The sequence below is a fragment of the Meriones unguiculatus genome, chromosome X (genome assembly GCF_030254825.1).
Source record: "Meriones unguiculatus strain TT.TT164.6M chromosome X, Bangor_MerUng_6.1, whole genome shotgun sequence".
Classification (NCBI taxonomy): domain Eukaryota; kingdom Metazoa; phylum Chordata; class Mammalia; order Rodentia; family Muridae; genus Meriones; species Meriones unguiculatus.
In genome coordinates, this window is record NC_083369.1 from 37,417,600 (window position 1) to 37,437,841 (window position 20,242).

A 20,242-nucleotide genomic window follows, 5' to 3' on the forward strand; every position below is an offset into this window, starting at 1 on the left:
AAATCGGTTGGATGCCAGGAGTTCTGGTAAATCCTGGCAAATCCTATACACACGATTTCACGCCCTGCTTCTTCAGACCGTTTGAAAACCAAGGCCTGACATGGGTGATCCTCCAGTTCTTTGCATCCTGAGGCCATCAGGAAAAGACTACAACTCCCAGGATGCCCATCCGCCCCGCCCAAACACCCCTCCCCCAGCTAGAAAGGGAGTATCACAGAGAAGACGAGGCAACATGGCTCCCGGAGGTGGAAGGCAGAGGCTTCACCCCCTTTGAAGCGGTGAAGAATAGCAGCGGAGGGGAACGGGAAAAGAGAAGTGACTACGATTTGTCATCGCTTTTATCTTCCCAGCCTCTTCTGAGTCTGGTCAGCCTCACCTCTGCTCTCCACCCGCACCCAGTCTGTGGTCTCCTCCCCTCCCCGCCCACGTTCCCTCGCCCCTCCGGTTTGCAAACCCTTTCCCCGCCCACCCCTCCTCGCCTCTACCCCACCCCCTGCGGAGTGCGCCCGCGCCCGCCTCCAGTTTCGCGTGGGGATCGCCTACTGGCCGGCTTGCGCAGCCGCTGTTCCTTCTGCCCACGGAGGAAGCATGGGCGTCCAGGGCTTCCAAGAGTTCCTGGAGAAGCGCTGTCCCGGGGCTGTGGTGCCTGTGGATCTCCTCAAACTTGCGCGCACCGTGTCGCGCCAGCAGCAGCAGCAGCACCTGCACCGCCAGCTGCCACCAGCAGCCCTAGCGCCAGGGGCTCCACGCATCACCAGGGGCTCTGCTCCTCTGCCGCCACCGCTCCCGCCCGCTGCCTTTGGTGCTTACTCCAGGGGCACGGGGCCGACTCGGCACCATCACCCTGCTCACCATTTCCACCACCACGGCCAAGCGCCGCCAGGGCTGCATCCGCTACCGCCCCCTCCGCTGCCTGGGGCTCGGGTATTGGTAGACGCGGGCTCGGCGCTGCCACGGCTCTATGGTGGCTACCAGACGGATTGGGTTTGTGGCGGCCAGTGGAATGCCATGCTGGGCTACTTGTCAGCGCTGTGCCAGGCTTGTGCCTATCCGGGCGGCGACGGCCTGGAGCTAGTGGTCATGTTCCCTGGGGGCCTGGGAAAGGACCGACTGGCCGAGTGGGGCCGTCGGTGCCAGGCGGAGCGACAGACGGCGCAACTGATCGTGGGACACGTGGGCAACAAGGGCACCCCTCCACCGCGGGCCTGGTTCCTGCCACCTGCCTGCCTGAGCCACTGCGTGAGGCTAGCACTCATCCACTTCCGGGTCAAGGTGAGGGAGGGGTTAGATTTTAAATGAAATGCCCCACACCTGTTCCTTCCAGACTAAACACTTAACCATTTACTGACTTAGCTGCCACTCACTCAAGTCAGCTAACCTCCTGGCCACCATTTTAGCCACCCGTGCCCCCTTCATATGGCCTTCTACCAGTTCACTTACCTACATGACTATCTCTATCCATGTCATCCTAGGAACCCATTACTTACCCAATTGGTCTACCTATTGGTTTTAGCAGAACTGACTCAAAATTACTTCTTTGGGTCTTCACATTTCTATTACTACCATCTCCCTCAAACTGATACAGGTTTTTTTTTCCCCCTTCATTTTCCAGTTGACATTCCCTCCTGTATATCTTTTTTAAGCTCATGACAAATAAAACAGATAGCAGTCGAACACCTTTCTATATTTTCCCCCATTTGACCTAGTGCTGCTCCCCCGCCCCTGATTCCATTGAATCTTTTTCATTTCAACATGCTTTTATCTTGGCATGCCTTAGCCCAAATAAACAACCCACTGATTGAATCACTGTTCAGGAAGATGAACACTGAGTAGGGGGTTTCAAAGAGTGTTGGGTTTTCAAGATGTGAGACACTGTTCCTGCCCTTGGAAGATCAAATATAGAACATTTATTTAATGGTGTAAATATGCATGGTGACTGTTTTCTGGTGCAGAGAGTACAATACCTGTATGAGTAGAAGGGTGGGGTGATAATCTGTGGGCTAAAATGGTCCAGGGAAACTTCCTGAAGAAGACAGACCTTACTTAAGGGTGAGAACGGGCTGGATTTGAATGGCTCACATGTTTCAGAGAGGGTTGTTTAAAGTGGTTGAAGAAATGAAGCAGAGGCAAAAAGAAATAGCATGTGTGTGAGACCCCATGAGCTTAAATTTAAGCCCTGTCTGTGAGCATTTGGAGCTTAGGGAAAAGCTTGGCAGCATCTCTGGTTCTTGGCACCACTGCTATAACGCTGTTGCTTTCCCATACTCTTAGGTTTCAAGTTCCTACGTGTAGAGAATAGCAAGGCTTGAGAAGTAAGGAGGTGGGCAGGAAGGAGCAAAAGAAAAGCAGTGTGGGGTTTTAGAGGAAGAAACTGCAAATCCATTTCCTAACCAGAGTTTTGCGGCATGTCCTCTCAGGATTAGGGGTTTGGGAATTCTGAAACCAAACAGGTGACAGCTGGTGGAGTAAGGAGGAACTCGTGACTGAAAGATCTGCCACGTAGAGAAGTTTGCAATGGTTGGAGAGTGTGACTAGAATCCTATTATACCAGACATGTAGGGCTCAGCAGCAAATCTGTGCCTCCCCTGGATAGATTGTAGCTTTTTTTTTTTTTTTTTTTTTTTTAATTTGAAAAGCCCAGTAATGGGCTGGGGGCATAGCTCAGCTAGGGAGTGTCCTTACTAACCAGGAGGTCCTTGCTTCAGTCTCTTAACACCATGCATGCAAAAAATGCAGTCATGAGCTAACATAAAATTTAACTGTAACAAAACCCACTGGCCTGTTCTCCTGACTGAACATTTTAAAACAGATTCATTTACAGTCATTCCTTCCACGTTGTTTGCAATGGTACCACCAAGGCTTTAAGGGATTTCCCCCCCCTTTATTATTATTTTTTTTAATTTTGCTGGTACTTGCAATGACTATGTTAATGGGGCAGGGTTTTCCTTTCTTTGTTTGAGGAGGGGAGGTCGGGTAGTGCTGGGGAAGTGCTTTACTGTGTACTTGTACCTGGAGTTAGCCCTTCAGTGTTTGAAAATGGTCTCATTGGATCTTTACAGTAACTCATGAAACAGTATTACCTCTGTTTTCCAAATGGGGAAAACCACACCCAGGAGCTTTACACACTTGCCCAGAGATAACCTAGTAATAAATGGTAGAGCTGGGATTCTGGGGTTTATGTGCATGTAGTCTGACTCCACAGCTCATGCTTGTAACAGTTTTTCGAAGATGAATCTTTCTAAAAAGGTACTGGGATCAGATTATTTCCACACTGGAAGAAGTACATCATTAGCACCTGGATAAAAACAGGTTTGGGTTATTCATTAGTTTTATTCCTTTGCCAAGTGCTTGCTGTAGGGTAAGTACTGTGCTGGTTGCAGAAAATGCATAAATAAGTGCTCTCCAAGAGGTCAAGGTTTAATAAGGATTGAAAACACAAAATTCCAGATGTTCTGTGCTGATTGCTCATGATGAAAAAATATAGCCCCATATGCTAATTGCAGTAGGTGTGGTAACACACACACTCTCTCTCTTGGCTTTTTGAGACAAGGTTTCTCTGTGTAGCCTTGGCTGTCCTGGACTCACTTTGTAGTGGCCTCAAACCCACGGAGATTCCCTTGCCTCTGCCTCCCTGAGTGCTGAGATTAAAGGTGTGGGCCACCATGCTCAGGTTATGGTAATTTCTTAGTGAGATAGTAAATTTTGGGAGCACCTTTGTAGACTGGCCATGAAGTTCAAGAATATTATACATAGTGAACAAGGGTATGGGGACCTAAAACAGCTTGCTTGTGAGTTCTGAGTAGGTTATTACTTATTTATAGCATATTTACAACTTGTTTTCCAAATATATTTTGATTGGTGGTTGGCAGGAGAGAGGAATACTGTAGGTTTGTATGGATAAATATTCTCCACCAGTCAAAATTTTTGAGAACCAATTGGAAGTGTATTTGTCATATTTAGCACAGGTTTTTGTCTGTTTCTTTTGTTTTTTTGAGATAAGTTATCATGTAGTTATCATTCTACCTTTAAGTTCAATGTATAGCCAAAGCTGACCTTAAATTCATCCTGATTCTTCTGCCTCCACCTCTCAAATGCTGCCATCACAAGCATTCACCATCTTGTTCACCATGAACAAGAGTTCGTATTTGATGCAGTCTCACTTAAAAATTATCTCAGCAGTGTTCATGGGCAGTTGTGTATGTCTGTGTAATTCCAGCTACTCAGGAGTCTGAGACAGGAGGATGGCTTGAGCCTTGGAGTTTGAGGTCATCCTGGTAATATGTGAGACACCATCTGTAAGTAAATATCCTAGCAATATATAAAAAGTGATGGCTTGGATAGATCCTAAGAGAAGATACTATAGGTGTGACTTCTGAAAAGTGTTTACTGTGATAATTATGATATCCCAGTATCCAGGGAGCCTGAGGCAGTTCTGGGGTACATAGTGACACATGTCTCAAAAAACAAAAGTCAGGAGCATGTACTGCTCTTGCGGAGAACCTGAGTTTAGGTCCCAACACCCATATTGTGTGGCTTACTACGGCGTGTTATTCCAGCTCTGGAGATCTAACATTCTCGTTTGGATTCTCTGAGCACACACACAAAATAAAGCTATATATATATATATATATATATATATATATATATATATATATATATGTAAACTGTGGCTATTAGTGTAAAGTGACTTAAGACTGACTGCAGAATTGTATAAATGGTGTTGATGCTCCCTGAGTTCTCCTGGCTGTGACTGGTGACTTTTTTGGTGTGGGAGTGATGAAGAATGTCTTGGGTTGTGGTATAGGCACAAAAGGGTGTGGGCCAATAACTGCTCATTGCTTTTTCAGAACTCTGTTCTGTCTTGAAGGTGGCAGTTTTTCACATGGTTGATTTGCATATGGAGCATTTCTTTTGTTTGAATATTAGTGCTTTGGAACAAAAACTGGATCTCTATTATGCCTTGGTTTTTGTTGTTTAGTTTAAGAAGGCAGGGTGAACCTTTATTTCTAGTCTCATTTTCATTTTTAATAGAGAATACAGAAGTGGCAGGATTAAATGCTTGTTAAAGTGTGCTGGGTTGTCTGTTTAGCTTTTGACAAATTTGGACTTGATAAAAATGTTTGGTGTCTATTTTTGGCATGATGTTTGCAATTTCATGTGTTATAATTACTTGCTCAGTATACCTTTGTAAGTGAAAACAACCAGTAGCAAGAAATTTTAGTAACCCCCAAGTTCCTGGCCCAGTCTCCTTCCAAGGGTCTCAGAAATAGAGTAATTGTGACTTGGGGTATGGAGGAGTGATGTGCTGTGATTCACGGGAATGGAAGCTTTATTTAATGTTAATTGTAAATGAGCAACAAGATAACCAGCACATAAAGCCCTTCTCTTCCCATCTGGAAATTTTAGAAGGAGTCTAAATGGATTCATGAAAACAAAAATTTGCCTATGTCAAAAATCATACTGGTATTACATGACTAACTAGACTTTGAGACATTTGACCAGACAAGTGTCATTTGGCTTTCTTCCTTGAGGAAGGAAATGGCTGATGTGCCTCCTGATTTTTTACTAACCCTGCCATCCAGACCCTGAAAAGCCTACAGGTAGATGAAAAATGATCATAAAGTAACCACTATCACTTCTTGAGTGCCAAGTTGGCTATAAAATATTTCTTAAGCAATGTCTTGTTTTGCCCTCAAAGAGTTGCAAGATGCACATTATCACACCCCTACTTTACAAATAAATAACTGAAATGCAAAGAGGTAAAATGGGGGTCTGGGATATAACTCAGTGTTGAATAAGGAAGATCCTGGGTTTAGTCCCCAGGCTCAAAGCCAAACCAAACCAAGCAAACAAACAAACAAAAAACAAGATTAGTGGTTTAAAAATTTTTTTGGTGCTGTGGATTAGTACTTATGCAAGGTAGGTACATACTGTACCATTGGACCAAAAGCTAGGTCCAGTAATTTTCTATGAAAGCAGGATGGGCACTGCTAAGTGAATAATAAACCTATTGCTTTAGATCTCTATTGCTTATTTTTTCTGCAGAATCCCATCACTTTTTTTTTCTTTTTAAACATTTCTTTTGTGTAAGGTTGTGTACTTGTCTCGATTAAGTGCAAAGAAATGGTAAGAATTGTTGAGCATTGCACTTGTGCCAACAATGCTGAAATCCACAGTCCTGCCAATACAAGACAAATGTGTTAGCTAATTGACAAGTGAGTCACACAGTGATGTTGAGGAATTCAGAAGTAGCAATCCCTTTCTATGCACAAATAATTGAGGTGTGTGTGTGTGTGTGTGTGTGTGTGTGTGTGTGTTTTGAGACAGTGTCTCCTCCGTATAGCTCAGGCTGGCCTTCTACTGAACTTTTTTTTCAAAGGTCTTGTTATATAGCCCTTCCTGACCTGAACTCACCAAATCGGCCTCCCCACTACTGGAAACCCAACTGTGCACCACCACATTTGGTTTATTTGGTGCTGGGGATAAAACTGAAGGCCCTATGTATTCTAGTGCTCTACCAATTGAGCTATGTGCCCAGCCTAGGCTTCCTCTTCCCCTCCCCCCCTTGCATCTTTTCCCACCTCCATAGTGCTGAGATTACAGGCATGCACCACCATGTCCACCTAGAATATATATTTCTACCAAATTCCTTGGTGATTATGGTTGTGGTCAAGGTTACATTGTTTTGTTTTGCTTTGTGTGTGAGGCAGGGCCTCACTATGTAGCCTTTTCTGGCCTATAATTTAGTATGTTGACCAGGCTGGACTGTTCTAGAGATCCAGCTACCTCTGCCTTAGAGTGCTAGGATAAAGGGCATGTGCCATCATGCCCAGCTCTGCATCCTTACCCACATCCTTTGTTATTTGTTTTGTTTGTGATAGCCATTCTGAATAGAGTGAAATGCAGTGTCATTATAGTTTTCGTTTTCCTTTTCCTGACAGCTAAGTATGTTGGGCATTTTCTAAATATTTATTGGCCATTTGTACTTCTTTTTAGAGTTATCTGTAGTCACTTGCCTGTTTATGAACTAGATATTTGGGGAGGTAGGATGATGTTTAATTTTTTTTTTTTTTTTTTTTAGTTTGATAATATACTCTTGGTATCATTCCCCTGTCAGATGTATGGCTGCAAAGATCATCTATTCTGTAAGATGACTCTTTACTCTGTTGTTCCCTTCTTGTTCAGAAACTTTAATTTAATGCAATATCATTTGTCAGCTCTTTCTATCCCTTCATAAATTTTGGAGCCTTTGAGAAAGCCCTTGCATATACTTATATCTTGAAGTGTTTTTCCTCCCCCCCCCCCCCCCCGTGGCAGTTTGAGAATGTTGGGTCTTGAGGTCTTTGATAATTTTGAGCTATTTTTCTTATTTTTTTATTTTTATTTTTTGCAAGTGAAAGATAGGGATCTAGTTTCATTCTTCTGTCTTATGACTATCCAGCTTTTCCATCATTTTCTTCAATGAATATTTCTAGCACTTTGTTAATAATTAAGAACCTGTAGCTATGCTGATTTTATTCCATTTCACTGGTCTGTGTATCTGTTTTTGTGCACAAACTATGCTTTATTTGTTAGTCTGTCTCTGTATTATAATGTGAAATCAGGTAATGTGATACTTCCAACATTACTCTTACTGATCAGGATTGCTCTGACTAATCCTGGTCTTTATGAGACTATAGTCATCTTAGAATTTTTTATCTATTTTCATGAAGATACCTTTGGAATTTTTACAGGGACTATATCAAATCATATCTGTAGATTGCTTTCAGAAATATGCTATTTTTACATTTTCTGTTTACTTTCATGTGTTTCTACGTGGGTATGTTTATATGTGCCATGGCATGTGTGTGGAGGTTAGAGGACAACTCGTGTGAGTCGGTACTCCATTCCTATCATGTGTATACTGAGGATCAAACTCAAATCATCAAGCGAAGCCATTTTGCTGGCCCTGTTATTTTAATTGTTAAACATTTGTTTAGTGTGTATTAAGACCAGAGAACAACCTTTAGGATTCAGTTATCTTCTTTCACCGTGTGAGTCAAGAGAATGGAAGTGAGGTCTGGGGCCTCTGAAGGAAATTCTAGTCCGTAGGCTTGGTGGTACATACTTTTACCATCAGAGTCATTTTGTAATACCACTTTTTATAGTCTTGATGCTGTCAATCCATGAGCATGAGTGGTCTTTCCATCTTCTTCAAGATTTTAAACTTTTTATTAAAGAGATCTTTCACCTCCTGGTTAGATTTATTCCTAGGTGTTTTTAAGGGCTATTCAAAATAAGATTTTTTTTTATTCTTTTCTAGAGTTATTTCTCAAAATGTTCATTATTAATACACAGAAACATTACTGATTCTTGTATGTTGATTTTTTTATCTTCCTACTTTAGTGAAAGTGTTTACTAGATCTAAGAGTTTTATGGTGGTGTTTTTAATATCTGGATAATTTGAATTCTTCCTTTCTTATTTCATACATTTTATTTTTTTATTTTAACTTATTACTGTAGCTAAGTCTTCAAATATTCTGGATAAGAAATAGTGGGCACACCCTTGTCTATCTAGTTTCTGATCTTAAAATGAAATTCTTTCCCATTTGGTATAACTTTGGTATAGATTTTTGTATGTTCCTTTTACGTGTTGAAGTTAGTTCCTTTTCCTAGTTTCTTGCAGTTTTTTTTTATTATGAAATGATACTGAACTTTGCCAAATGCTTTTTCTGTATCTCTGTGATGACCATGCAACTTCTGTCCTATAATTATAATATATATATAATATCCTATATAATATATAATAGATAGCTTATGTGCTATATTATATATTACATTAATTGGTTTGTATATGTTGTATCATTCTTGCATTCCTGGAATGAAACCTAGTTGACAGTGGTATTTTTTTTGGTGAGGGTTATTAGGGGTGAAGACAGAGTCTTACTATGTAGCTCTGGCTGTCCTGGAACTCACTACATACAACCAGACTGGCCTTGAATTCAAAGAGATCAGCCTGTTCCTGCCTGCTAGTGCTAGAATTAAAAGTGTGTGTCACTATGCCCATCTTACAATGGTATATTTTTAATGTGTTGTTGAATTCAGATTGCAAGTATTTTTTGTTGAAAATTTTTGCACTGTGAGAGAGAGAGAGAAAAAAAAAGAATTTTGCATCTGTGTTCATTAAGGACTTGGGTTTATAGTTTCTTTTTGCTGTGTTCTTATATGGTTTTTGGCATAGACCTTTTATGTTAATTCTTCCTTAAAAGGCTGGCGGAATTGGTTTCTAAACCTGTCCAGTCTAGGTGTTTTGGTATAGGAGACTCTCATAGATCTGTTAAGATTATTTACATCTTTTCTTTAATTTTGATGTCACACTTATGAGTTAGGAATTTAATTGAGATTTTTTTTTATTTTTAGCATATATACATTTATATGTTTATTGTATATGTATCTGGATGCATGTGTGCCATAGTGCACAGGTAGAGGTCAGAAATGAGAAGCTTTTAGTATATTCCTAAGGGTATAATTAATTTCATTTTATTCTAGGGTTTTAGAAATATTTCCTTGGTGATTTCTTCCATGATGCAGTTATCATCCGGAAATGTGTTGTTAAGCCAGGTATTACTTGGCTGAAACCCCAGCAGTTGAGAGGCTGGGCCAGCCTGGCTGTATAGCAGATGCCAGGATAGCCAGTTCTACATAAGACTGTCAGTACACAAACTAGAAAATTTGTTGTTCAATCTCCATGCATTTGCATAATTTCTATCATTTCTTTTGCTGTCAGTTTCTAGTTTTATTCCGCTATGATCTGATGAGATACAACAAATTATGTTGATTCTTTTGTATTTGTTAAGGGCTCACTTCATGGCCTCATATGCATTGTATTTTAGAGAAAATTCCTTGGGCTACTAAAAAATGTGCATTTCATAGTTATTGGATGTAATATTCTGTAGATATTTGTTTATTAAATATATTTGACCAGTGGTTCAGTCTAGCTCTGAAGGGTTTTTTTGTTTATTATTTTTATCTGGTTGAACTATTAATGAGAGTGGGGTAGTTAAGGTACCTACTATTATTCTATCTGTATTTTTTTGTTCATTTATTACTTCTTTTCTATATTGTTTTTAATTATTTTCCAGTATACCAGAACATGACCTACTGCTGCAGAGATTTACAGAAAGGGGGGAGGGTCATATATACCTATCACACTAACTTTTCCACAAAATATTACTCGGTGTATCTTTGGTGGAAGTATGTCAGGATGTTGATTACAAGTGACACTTTCAGGTTTTTAAATTAAGAATTTCATACATGCCGGGTGGTGGTGATGCATGCTTTTAATCCCAGCGCTCAGGAGGCAGAAGCAGCCAGGTCAAGGCTCACATGGTCTTCAGAGTAGGTTCCAAGACAATCTGTCTGTCTGTCTGTCTGTCTATCTATCAATCGATTGATCTATCAACCTAGTTATTGGGTTTTCAAGACAGGATTTCACTGTGTCTGATTTCACTGGCTGTTCTGGAACTCTGTAGGCCAGGCTGGCCTTGAACTCACAGAGATCCACCTGCCTCTGCCTCTCAAGTGCTGGGATTACAGGTGTGCACCACCACTGTCTGGCTCTCTCTCATTATTTTTAAAACCTACTGCATCCACTTAGTGCTGTCAGTATGTTCATGGGTATAGAGCCATCTATGGGAGGGAGTATGAGTAGCCTTTGAGGGGCCACATCCCTGAAGAAAACAGACTCTTATTCCTCTTATTCCAGTGGCCATTCATTGCCAATAGCTCCTGGTGTTTTTAAAATCTCACTTTTCTTGCTTTCATTTCTGATGCTGACTCTTTTTTTCCCCAGGTCCTGAATTAATGCCTTTAAAAAGTTATCCTGTTGTTTATTGGTCATTTTTACAATTAGACTTTCAAATACATTATGCAACATCTTAAATATTTCTGTATTTTTGGATTTGGAAATTGGGGAATTAGGATCTTTTAGAGGAATCCCCTGTCTTTTCACTCTGAGGGTGTGTGTTTCTGTGTTGTTCTTAGTGCACCTGTTGGAATGATACCGCTTATGGGGTGGTTTTTCTTATTTGTTTGTTTGTAGGTACTAGTTTGTAGGTTTGGTTTCTTAAACCTCTACCTTCCTTCCACTAAACCCCCAACACTAGGTAGCAGAGAAAGAAGTTTAGTGGGGAGAGAGGATGGAGTTCTCTTTGGTTATTTCCAGCTGCTTAGGGTCGTTGGGTTCTTTGGGGCAATACCAATCTTAGTCTTCAGGATATCTAGCAGTCCAGCAAACCGTCAGCCTTCTTACTCCTCTGACTGACTCCCCAAAGTACTCCCCCTCTTTCTCAGAGCATCCCTCGAAACCTTCCTGACCATCTCTTCGAAGCATCACCTCCCCACCATCTCTCAGAGTGTCCTTTTTCTCTCTGAGCTCTAGTATTTATACCCTCTCAGAGTCTTCAGAATTAAACTAACTCCAGCTGGCAAAACCATGCCTCTCTCCAAGCCCCATCAGGCTGTTATTAGCTGTAGATAAACTAAAAGCAGCTCCATATCCCACACTTGGGATTAAAACAAAAACATATTTACATAACAACTGAGTTTTTTTAAGAAACCAAAACTTCCACTACATGTCCCCCTTTTTGTTTTTAAAAAACGATCTTTTCTCTAATGTGAATAGACTACACACAATAAGAATAATTATGAAAATTATCAGGTAAAAATTACATTTACAATGTCCAGTCTATTTATATTTAGCAGTCTTGGAGAAAGTGTTCCACCATCCTATGCTGGTGAGTCCAAAGTTCTGTACCTAAATCACTTTCATGTAACTTACATTTATTAACCTAGAAACATCTTTTTAGACCCAAAACATTATCTTAGTTCCTAAACAACTAAGCTTAATTGTAGTAAGACTATCTAGTTTTCAACCCCATCAGAGACTTGAGAAGAAAATATTAACTAAGTTTGTAGGAAGCGTAGAGCAAGCAGCTTCCAGAGTTAAAGAAATGACAGAGACAGCTGACTGCCTGGACAGTCACCAGAGGTTTCTCTGTGTCTTTGGAGCATCCAATCTTCAGCCTACCAGCCCAGAATATCTGACAACCTTTTGTGTGAAGCAGGAATTTTGAAAGACTGGCCTACTTAGTCTCTGCAAAATTGGACAGTCAATTTCCAGTGTCATGCTTGTTGACAGTTTAGACAGCCTGCTGTCAGCAGTTGAAGTAAGGACAGTTTTTTGTCCAGTGGCTATTTTGCCGTATTTGTTTCTTTAATGCCCATCATCTTTTTTTGAAGTAGATTGGAGGTGCTGTCAAGAGCAGATATGTCTATCTCTCAGAAAAGTTTTTATTATTATTATTAAGACATCTTTAAATGCTATATTTTGTAGGTCTCTGAAGAATTTGAAGACCACCTATCTATCTCAGTATATCTAAATAGACAAACATTACTTATTTCTAGCTATTTGCTATCGGCTTAACCTTGAAAACCTATACAAGAGACTAAATAAATCTTATTTCTGTAATTAACTAAATTAGTACCTAAGAAGACCACAATTAAGTTTATGTACAGGAGACTAACTACTAACATGCATCTCCAGTCATCCCGAAAAGTTTATAATTTGTTAGCTTTTTTAAGACTGGAACTTTACATCACGTTTTAAACGGGTTGCATATGTGCAATACATTAAGCAAGAGTGGAACAAAATAACTTTCAATTTCTATCGACATACAATAAATGAGTTGTATATGTACTATACATTAAGCAAGATTGAACAAAATAATTTTAAGTTTCTATCAGCATACAATAATCCATACCAATATATTTGGGACTTGTAGATTTTGTAATCTACCTTTCATTTGATCATCCTATTCCCCCCTGTTTTTCATACCCCTTTCCTCTCCCCTAACACTAGATGATAAGAAAGAAAGAGGAAAAAAAAGGATAGAGGGGGAAAGAAAGAGATCCCTATTCTAATCTTTACTTTGTTTCCTTGCTGATCATGACCAGTAACAACTTATAACCCCCACCCCTGCCACAGATGACAACAGACATCCATAACCCACCAAATCACCTAAAACACTTAACACAACTCTTGGGAATGGGGCCTGTCATGTTCTCAAAATTACTTCTTGCTCTCTGTGGATAAAGACATCTTTTGGGTTCCCTAAGAAAATTGAGATATTGGCCAAGTGCTGGAAGAGCTAGCTGTATCTTTTTCTGTCCAGTCTCTGTGGGATTGATCATCTGGGCTAGCCCTTTTGAAGTTGACCTGGATACAAATTCTTGAGGAAACAGTAACTGAGGCAGTATGTGAGGCTGAATCATCTAGGCTACTTGCCTGTCTTCATTGTTATCTGGTCTTTTGCTCTGAAAATAAACTTTTAATGGTAATGTTATAGATACATTTCTCCATATATGGAATAAGTAAGGTGCACAAATCATCTAAAGATAATTTTTTGTTCTATGTTTGAGCAGGTGAAAGGCATTTATCAACTTTATAAGTCTGTTTGAACTGTAATATAAATCTCCATGCTATATGAAAGGATGACATGTTATGATGACCAGGTAGCCAATAAGATTCATTTGCTATATGAAGACATTCATGTCTTCAGTTAGTAGGAGGTCTTCCTTGGTCAAATCTAATCTTTATAAATTTTGTTGGTAACTATATTTTTTTCATTCTCCGTAGATACATAAGCATAACTACATCCCTATCTCAAAACTAGTGCAGCTTTCCTTTCTGATGTCAACACATTCTTATAGCATATGGGTTGATCTAGTTCCACATTTTTTTCTATAACCCAGTATTTCTAGGCTGCTGTTTCCCTTTCACTAACATTAAGAAAATTTAGAGTTAACAAAGCATTATTTAGTCTGTCCCTTAGGATCTTATGCTCCCTTATTGTTTAATTAGCACCTCTTTTAAAACACCATTGGCTCTTTGTACAACTGCCTGTCCTGTAGGATTGTGTGGTATACCCATAATGTGCTTTATATTGTAACAGGTAAATAATTGCTCCATCTTACTGGATACATATATGAATGCAGTATCAGTCTTAATTTGTGTCTCCATAATTGCCATTATTTCTAATAAATGTGTAATTATGCAATCACCTTTTCAGAGCTTATAGCAATTGCCCATTATTGAAATCCTAAATATGTATGAGTGGTATGGTCTACATATCTTTGTTTTCCAAAATCTGCTAAATGAAACACATCTATTTGCCAGATTTCATTTCTTTTGGTACTGCTAGGGTTACTTCCAACAGGTAATGGAGTTTGGTTATACACAGAAGATGTAGGACATTAAAACAAAATTATTTCTTTGGCTTGTTGCCAAGTGATAGAATTTTTTTCTTTAAACCTTTACTGTTAACATGTTTTTCATGAAAATTTGAGGCTTCTAACATATTTATTAGTAATTGCTCAATTTCCTCATTTTCTTATGCCAGTGGATCTGGTAAGAACCAAATATGGGTGATGTACAATGGATAGTTTCTACTTCTGATGGCCTGTTGCAATTGCATAAACAACAAAGTTAATTCTGAGTTATTAGGAATAAATTCAGCAGTTTCTGTATGCAAAACAACTCTCTACATATTGAGAGTCAGTAATTATATTAAGAGACGCAGGAAAACCTAATATCATAAGGATTGCAAACAATTCTGATTTTTGAACGGAAATATATAGGCTTTGAATCACTGCTTATTTTGTGTGACTTATTAACCTGACATTCCCATCTTGTTTGCATCAGTATAGAATGTATACTGTATAGTATAGGTACCTTAGGAATTGGTTTTCCCTTTATAATATGTGGAAGAATTCAATTAGTTCTTTTTTTATAAACTCTAAGCATTTGCTTTTAGGATATTTATTATTAATTTCTCCCAACTAGTCACTAAAAGCTCTTTGACAGTCTTCATTGATTACCCACAATAACATAATCTCAGCATTAGTAAGGCACTACAATTTCAGCCAGGTCTGTTTCTGACAATTGACGTAGTCTTATTCTATCTTTTATAATTAATTCAGAAGCCTTTTCTATGTACATCTTAAATCTTTTTACTTTGTTTATGTGCTAAGAAAATTCTTTCCATAATACTATCTTCCCTTTGCGTAATGAGCCCAGTAGGAGAATGAGTTGAAGGCAAAATAACCAAAATACAATCAAGTTTTGGATCAATTCAATCCATATAGGCATCTTGCAGGCTTTGTTCTATCAGAGTTAACTCCATTTCTGCTTCAGCTGTTACACATCTTGGACTGTTTAATTCTGAACCTCCTTGTAATGTTTTAAACAAATTACTTATAAATACTTGATCTAGTCATAGGTTTCAGCCAGTTAATATCTCCCATTAATTTTTGAAAATCATTAAGCGTTTGGAAATGATTTCTACGGATCTGTACTTTTTGTGGTCAAAATTTTTGTTGACTTATTTTATAACCCAAATAGCTAATGGAACCTTTTCTCTGTATTTTTTAAGCAATTTGTAACCCCCAACATGGCAGAATTTTTTGTTTCCTTACATTTCCGCTAAAGTATTTTCGTCAGAATCAGTCAACAAAATACCATCCATGTAATGATAAATAATAGATTGAGGAAATTGCCTACGAATTATTTCTAGCAGTTGTTGCACAAAATATTGACATAAAGTTGGACTATTTAACATTCCCTGTGGAAGCACTTACCAATGGTATCTCTTTATTGGACCACTATTGTTAAAAGTAGGTACTGAGAAAGCAAACCTTTCCCTATCAAGCTCATGCAAGGGTATTGTGAAAAAGCAGTCTTTTTAATCAATTACTATTCTAAGCCATGATCTATGTAACAAAGAAGGTAAAGGAATTCCAGGCTGTAAAAGGCCCATTGGTTGAATTACTTTATTTGCTGCTCTTAAATCCATTATTGTTCTCTATTTTCCTGAATTCTTTTTTACAGGGGAATTCTATGACCTGGTAGACTCTTCTATATGTTGAAACTCCAGCTGTTCCTTTATCAGTTGTTCAAGTGCCTTCAATTATTCTTTTGTTATAGACCATTGCTCTTGCCACACAGGTCTGTTTGATATCCATTTTCAGGGTAGGGTTGTTGGTTATCTCAACCATGGCACCTCTTATAAATTTAGAATCTCAATCCCTGTGATGTCCTGTACTTGGAGAGTGGGCACAGCTTGTAATTGGTTTTAACTGCACATATCAATACCTTCTGCAGGAAAATGTACCATTTTACCCCTAATTTCATCATTGCCTGTCTCTGGGATTGTGGAAATATTTGAGTACTCCATTGTTGTGAAAGACTTCTTCACCATAAAATTTATGGATATGTCAACCACATAGGGCCTCATCTTCCCTGTTTGTCCTTCTGGTCCCACACATTTAATCCATACACTTTGTCTTATTTGGGATAATTTAACAGTTCCTGTAAACTTTTTTTCTTTTTTTTTTTTTTTTTGTTCTTCTCAATGCAGTTTATTCAGGAACCTTGAACAATCTTCTGACCCTGGGGAAAGCCAGCCCACAGCTTAAAATAGCCTCTGGGTAGCCAACCCCAGCCTCGTGGGCAATGCAGATAGGTCCACATACATGGAAGCAAGCCAGATCCTCAGCCTTAGCCAAATGTGGAGTTGTTCGTGACAGAGAGCACTCACCATCGGGAAGGTGGAAGGCGGAAACCAGCTCCATCTTTAAGACATAGCATTCCGCAGCTCTCTACAGTTCCCCCTTTTTGTTTTAGACGTATCAGGCAAGAGTAGAGGTCTGATCTCTGATATTAGAAATAAATTGGGACTTTGTACCAATGTTCATTTAGGTGTCATCCACCCAGAGAGCATCAGACCCGTCTGATACCTTTTTCTCAGAGGCGGGACCTGGGGCATCAACCCGCATGCAATCAGACATGCTCTTCTCTGGGTCCAAAGCAGCTGACCCTGAGTGCAGTGCTTAGCCTTGCATCCTGAGCGTAACATTTTAGCTTTTTATGATAGCCAACCATGCTTGGGGAGACTGTCCTGCTTCAATGGCTGTAAAGGCCTGAATGATCATGGCTGCATTACGCTGTTGTGAGACTCTAATCTTGCATATATACCACAGGCAAACCAAGGAGACCAACACCAGAAAGGCTGCTAATGCTCCCATGCCCACCCATTCCTTCAGATGATTCATGGCTGCAGCAATCCATGATGATAATCCTGTGGCTAGTCCTGCGTCCACTCTGGTAGAATTTGCCGTAACAATGGCCACTCTCAGGTGCTCCATCATAGTATCGAATTCTCCCGTCCAATTACCTAAAATATAGCTAGACAATTGTTTAGACAGATTTGCAGCACGGGAAAAATTCTCATATTGTATGCTAGTGACACAAAGTCCAGCATACTTCCATTGACAGCCAAGTTGAGCAATTTGCCATAGGGTATCAATTTGCTCCTGCACGAGGTCAATCCTCTGATTGAACACCATCAAGTCTCCTTTTAGTTGAGCATTAATTTCTTTTTGTACATCTAAAGCATGAGCTACATTGGCTAAATGATTATTCAGGGTCTGAGCAGTCTGCCCAGTATGACTCATGGCTAATGCCCTGGTGGTAGCTCCAACAGCTGCCAATGAGATGGTAGTAACAATGGTGGCTGTAGTTCCAAGATCCCTTTTCTGTCTGAAGAGAGTCATAGCGTGAGGGGCATCAACGGGCACAGGCACCCAGCGAGGCATGCGAGTAACCAGGGCATACCTAAATTCACTAGCATTCCAGCATTGGGCAAAAAAGCAAGTGTCATTACCACAATTACTTGGCTCTATCTGGCTAATAATGAATAAAATGGGGGTTATAAACAAACAGGTGTGGACTTATAGGAAATATTATGAGAAGCCTTAACCCCCTCGTTGGAACATCCTGCATCTGTTCTAGAACTAGCAGTGGTGGTATCCGAGGTCTGAATAGGTTCAGGAGACCATTGCCCCCAGGGGCGAGACGTGCTCCATGTAAATTGACTAACTCCATGTTTTCCTCCACTTTTGAAAGTCATTTAAGGTTCTTAAATTATCTTTTCTTTTTTTTTCTTTTTTTTAAATTTTTCATCAATTACACTTTATTCATTCTGCATCCCCCCACAAGCCCCTCCCTCCTCCCCTCCCGATCCCACCCTCCCTCTCCTTTCTGCATGCATGCCACTCCCCAAGTCCACTGATAGGGGAGGTTCTCCTCTCCTTTCTGATCTTAGTCCATCAGTTCATATCAAAAGTGGCTGCATTGTCCTCTGCTATGGCCTGGTAAGGCTGCTCCCCCCAGGGGGAGGTGATCAAAGAGCAGGCCAGTCAGATTATGTCAGAGGCAGTCCCTCTTCACATTACTATGTAACCCACTTGGAGACTGAGCTGCCATGGGCTACATCTGTGCAGGGGTTCTAGGTAATCTCCATGAATAGTCCTTGGTTGGAGTATGAGTCTCTGGGAAGTTCCCTGTGTTCAAATTTTCTTGTTCTGTTGCTCTCTTTGTGGAGGCCCTGTCCTCTCCAGCTCTTACTATTTCCCAGTTCTTACATAAAATTCCATTCACTCTGCCCAACAGTTGCCCATCAGGCTCAGCATCTGCTTTGATAGTCTGTAGGGCAGAGGCTTTCAGAGGCCCTCTGTGGTAGGTTCCTAGGTTGTTTCCTGTTTTCTTCTTTTTCTGATGTCCATCCTCTTTGCCTTTCAGGATGGGGATTGACCGTTTTAGGTAGGGTCCTCTCTCGCTTAGTTTCTTTAGATGCACAGATTTTAGTAGGTTTGTCCTATATTGTATGTCTATATGAGTGAGTATATACCGTGTGTGTCTTTTTGCTACTGGGACAACTCACTCAGGATGATCCTTTCCAGGTCCCACCATTTACCTGCAAATTTCATGATTTCCTTATTTTTCATTGCTGAGTAATATTCCATTGTGTAGATGTACCACAATTTCTGCATCCATTCTTCAGTTGAGGGGCATCTGGGTTGTTTCCAGCTTCTAGCTATTACAAATAAAGCTGCTACAAACATGGTTGAGCAAATGTCCTTTTTGTGTACTTGAGCCTCTTTTGGATATATGCCCAGGAGTGGTATGGCTGGATCTTGAGGAAGCGCTATTCCTAGTTGTCTGAGAAAGCGCCAGATTGATTTTCAGAGTGGTTGTACAAGTTTACATTCCCACCAGCAGTGGAGAAGGGTTCCCCTTTCTCCACAACCTCTCCAGCATGTGTTGTCACTTGAGTTTTTGATCTTGGCCATTCTGATGGGTGTAAGGTGAAATCTCAGGGTTGTTTTGATTTGCATTTCTCTAATGGCTAATGAGGTTGAGCATTTCTTTAAGTGCTTCTCTGCCATTCGATATTCCTCTGTCGAGAATTCTCTGTTTAGCTCTGTTCCCCATTTTTTAAGTAGATTACTTGGTTTGCTGCTTTTCAGCTTCTTTAGTTCTTTATATATACTGGATATGAGTCCTCTGTCAGATAAAGGGTTGGTGAAGATTCTTTCCCAATCTGTAGGCAGTCATTTTGTTTTGATGACGGTGTCCTTTGCTTTGCAGAAGCTTTTCAGTTTCATGAGGTCGCATTTATTGATTGTTGCTCTTAGAGCCTGTGCTGTTGGTGTTCTGTTCAGGAAGTTTTCTCCTGTACCAATGAGTTCTAGGGTATTCCCCACTTTTTTTTCAAGCCGATTTAATGTGTCTGGTTTTATGTTGAGGTCTTTGATCCACTTGGACTTCAGTTTTGTGCACGGTGATAAGTAGAGATCTATTTTCATTTTTCTACGTGTAGACATCCAGTTGGACCAGCACCATTTGTTGAAGGTACTATCTTTTTTTCCATTGTATGGTTTTGGCGTCTTTGTCAAAGATCAGGTGTCCATAAGTGTGTGGGTTTATTTCTGGGTCCTCTGTTCGGTTCCATTGATCCACCATTCTGTTTTGATGCCAGTTCTATGCAGTTTTTAAAACTGTTGCTCTGTGGTACAACTTAAGATCAGGGATGGAGATACCTCCAGAAGATCTTTTATTGTAGAGGATTGTTTTAGAAATTCTGGGTTTCTTGTTATTCCATATGAAGTTGAGAATTTTTCTTTCCAGGTCTGTAAAGAATTGTATTGGTAAATTGATGGGAATTGCATTGAATCTGTAGATTGCTTTGGTAAGATGGCCATTTTTATTATGTTAATCCTGCCAAGCCATGAGCATGGGAGATCTTTCCATCTTCTCATATCTTCTTCTAAGTCTTTCTTCAGAGATTTGAATTTTTTTTCATAC

At 40.0% G+C, this 20,242-nt stretch overlaps 1 protein-coding gene across 2 annotated transcripts in view; it reads left to right on the top strand.

The window, feature by feature from the left end:
* The first annotated feature begins 210 nt into the window (after nucleotides 1-210).
* The window catches only part of Fam120c (family with sequence similarity 120 member C), a 136,555-nt gene continuing 116,523 nt past the window's right edge, over nucleotides 211-20,242 (top strand). For both annotated transcript variants that reach the window (XM_060374918.1, XM_060374919.1), the window contains exon 1: nucleotides 211-1,272. In XM_060374918.1, the coding sequence (XP_060230901.1) occupies nucleotides 589-1,272 (684 nt within the window). In that variant the 5' untranslated portion in view covers nucleotides 211-588. The remainder of the gene's footprint in view (nucleotides 1,273-20,242) is intronic.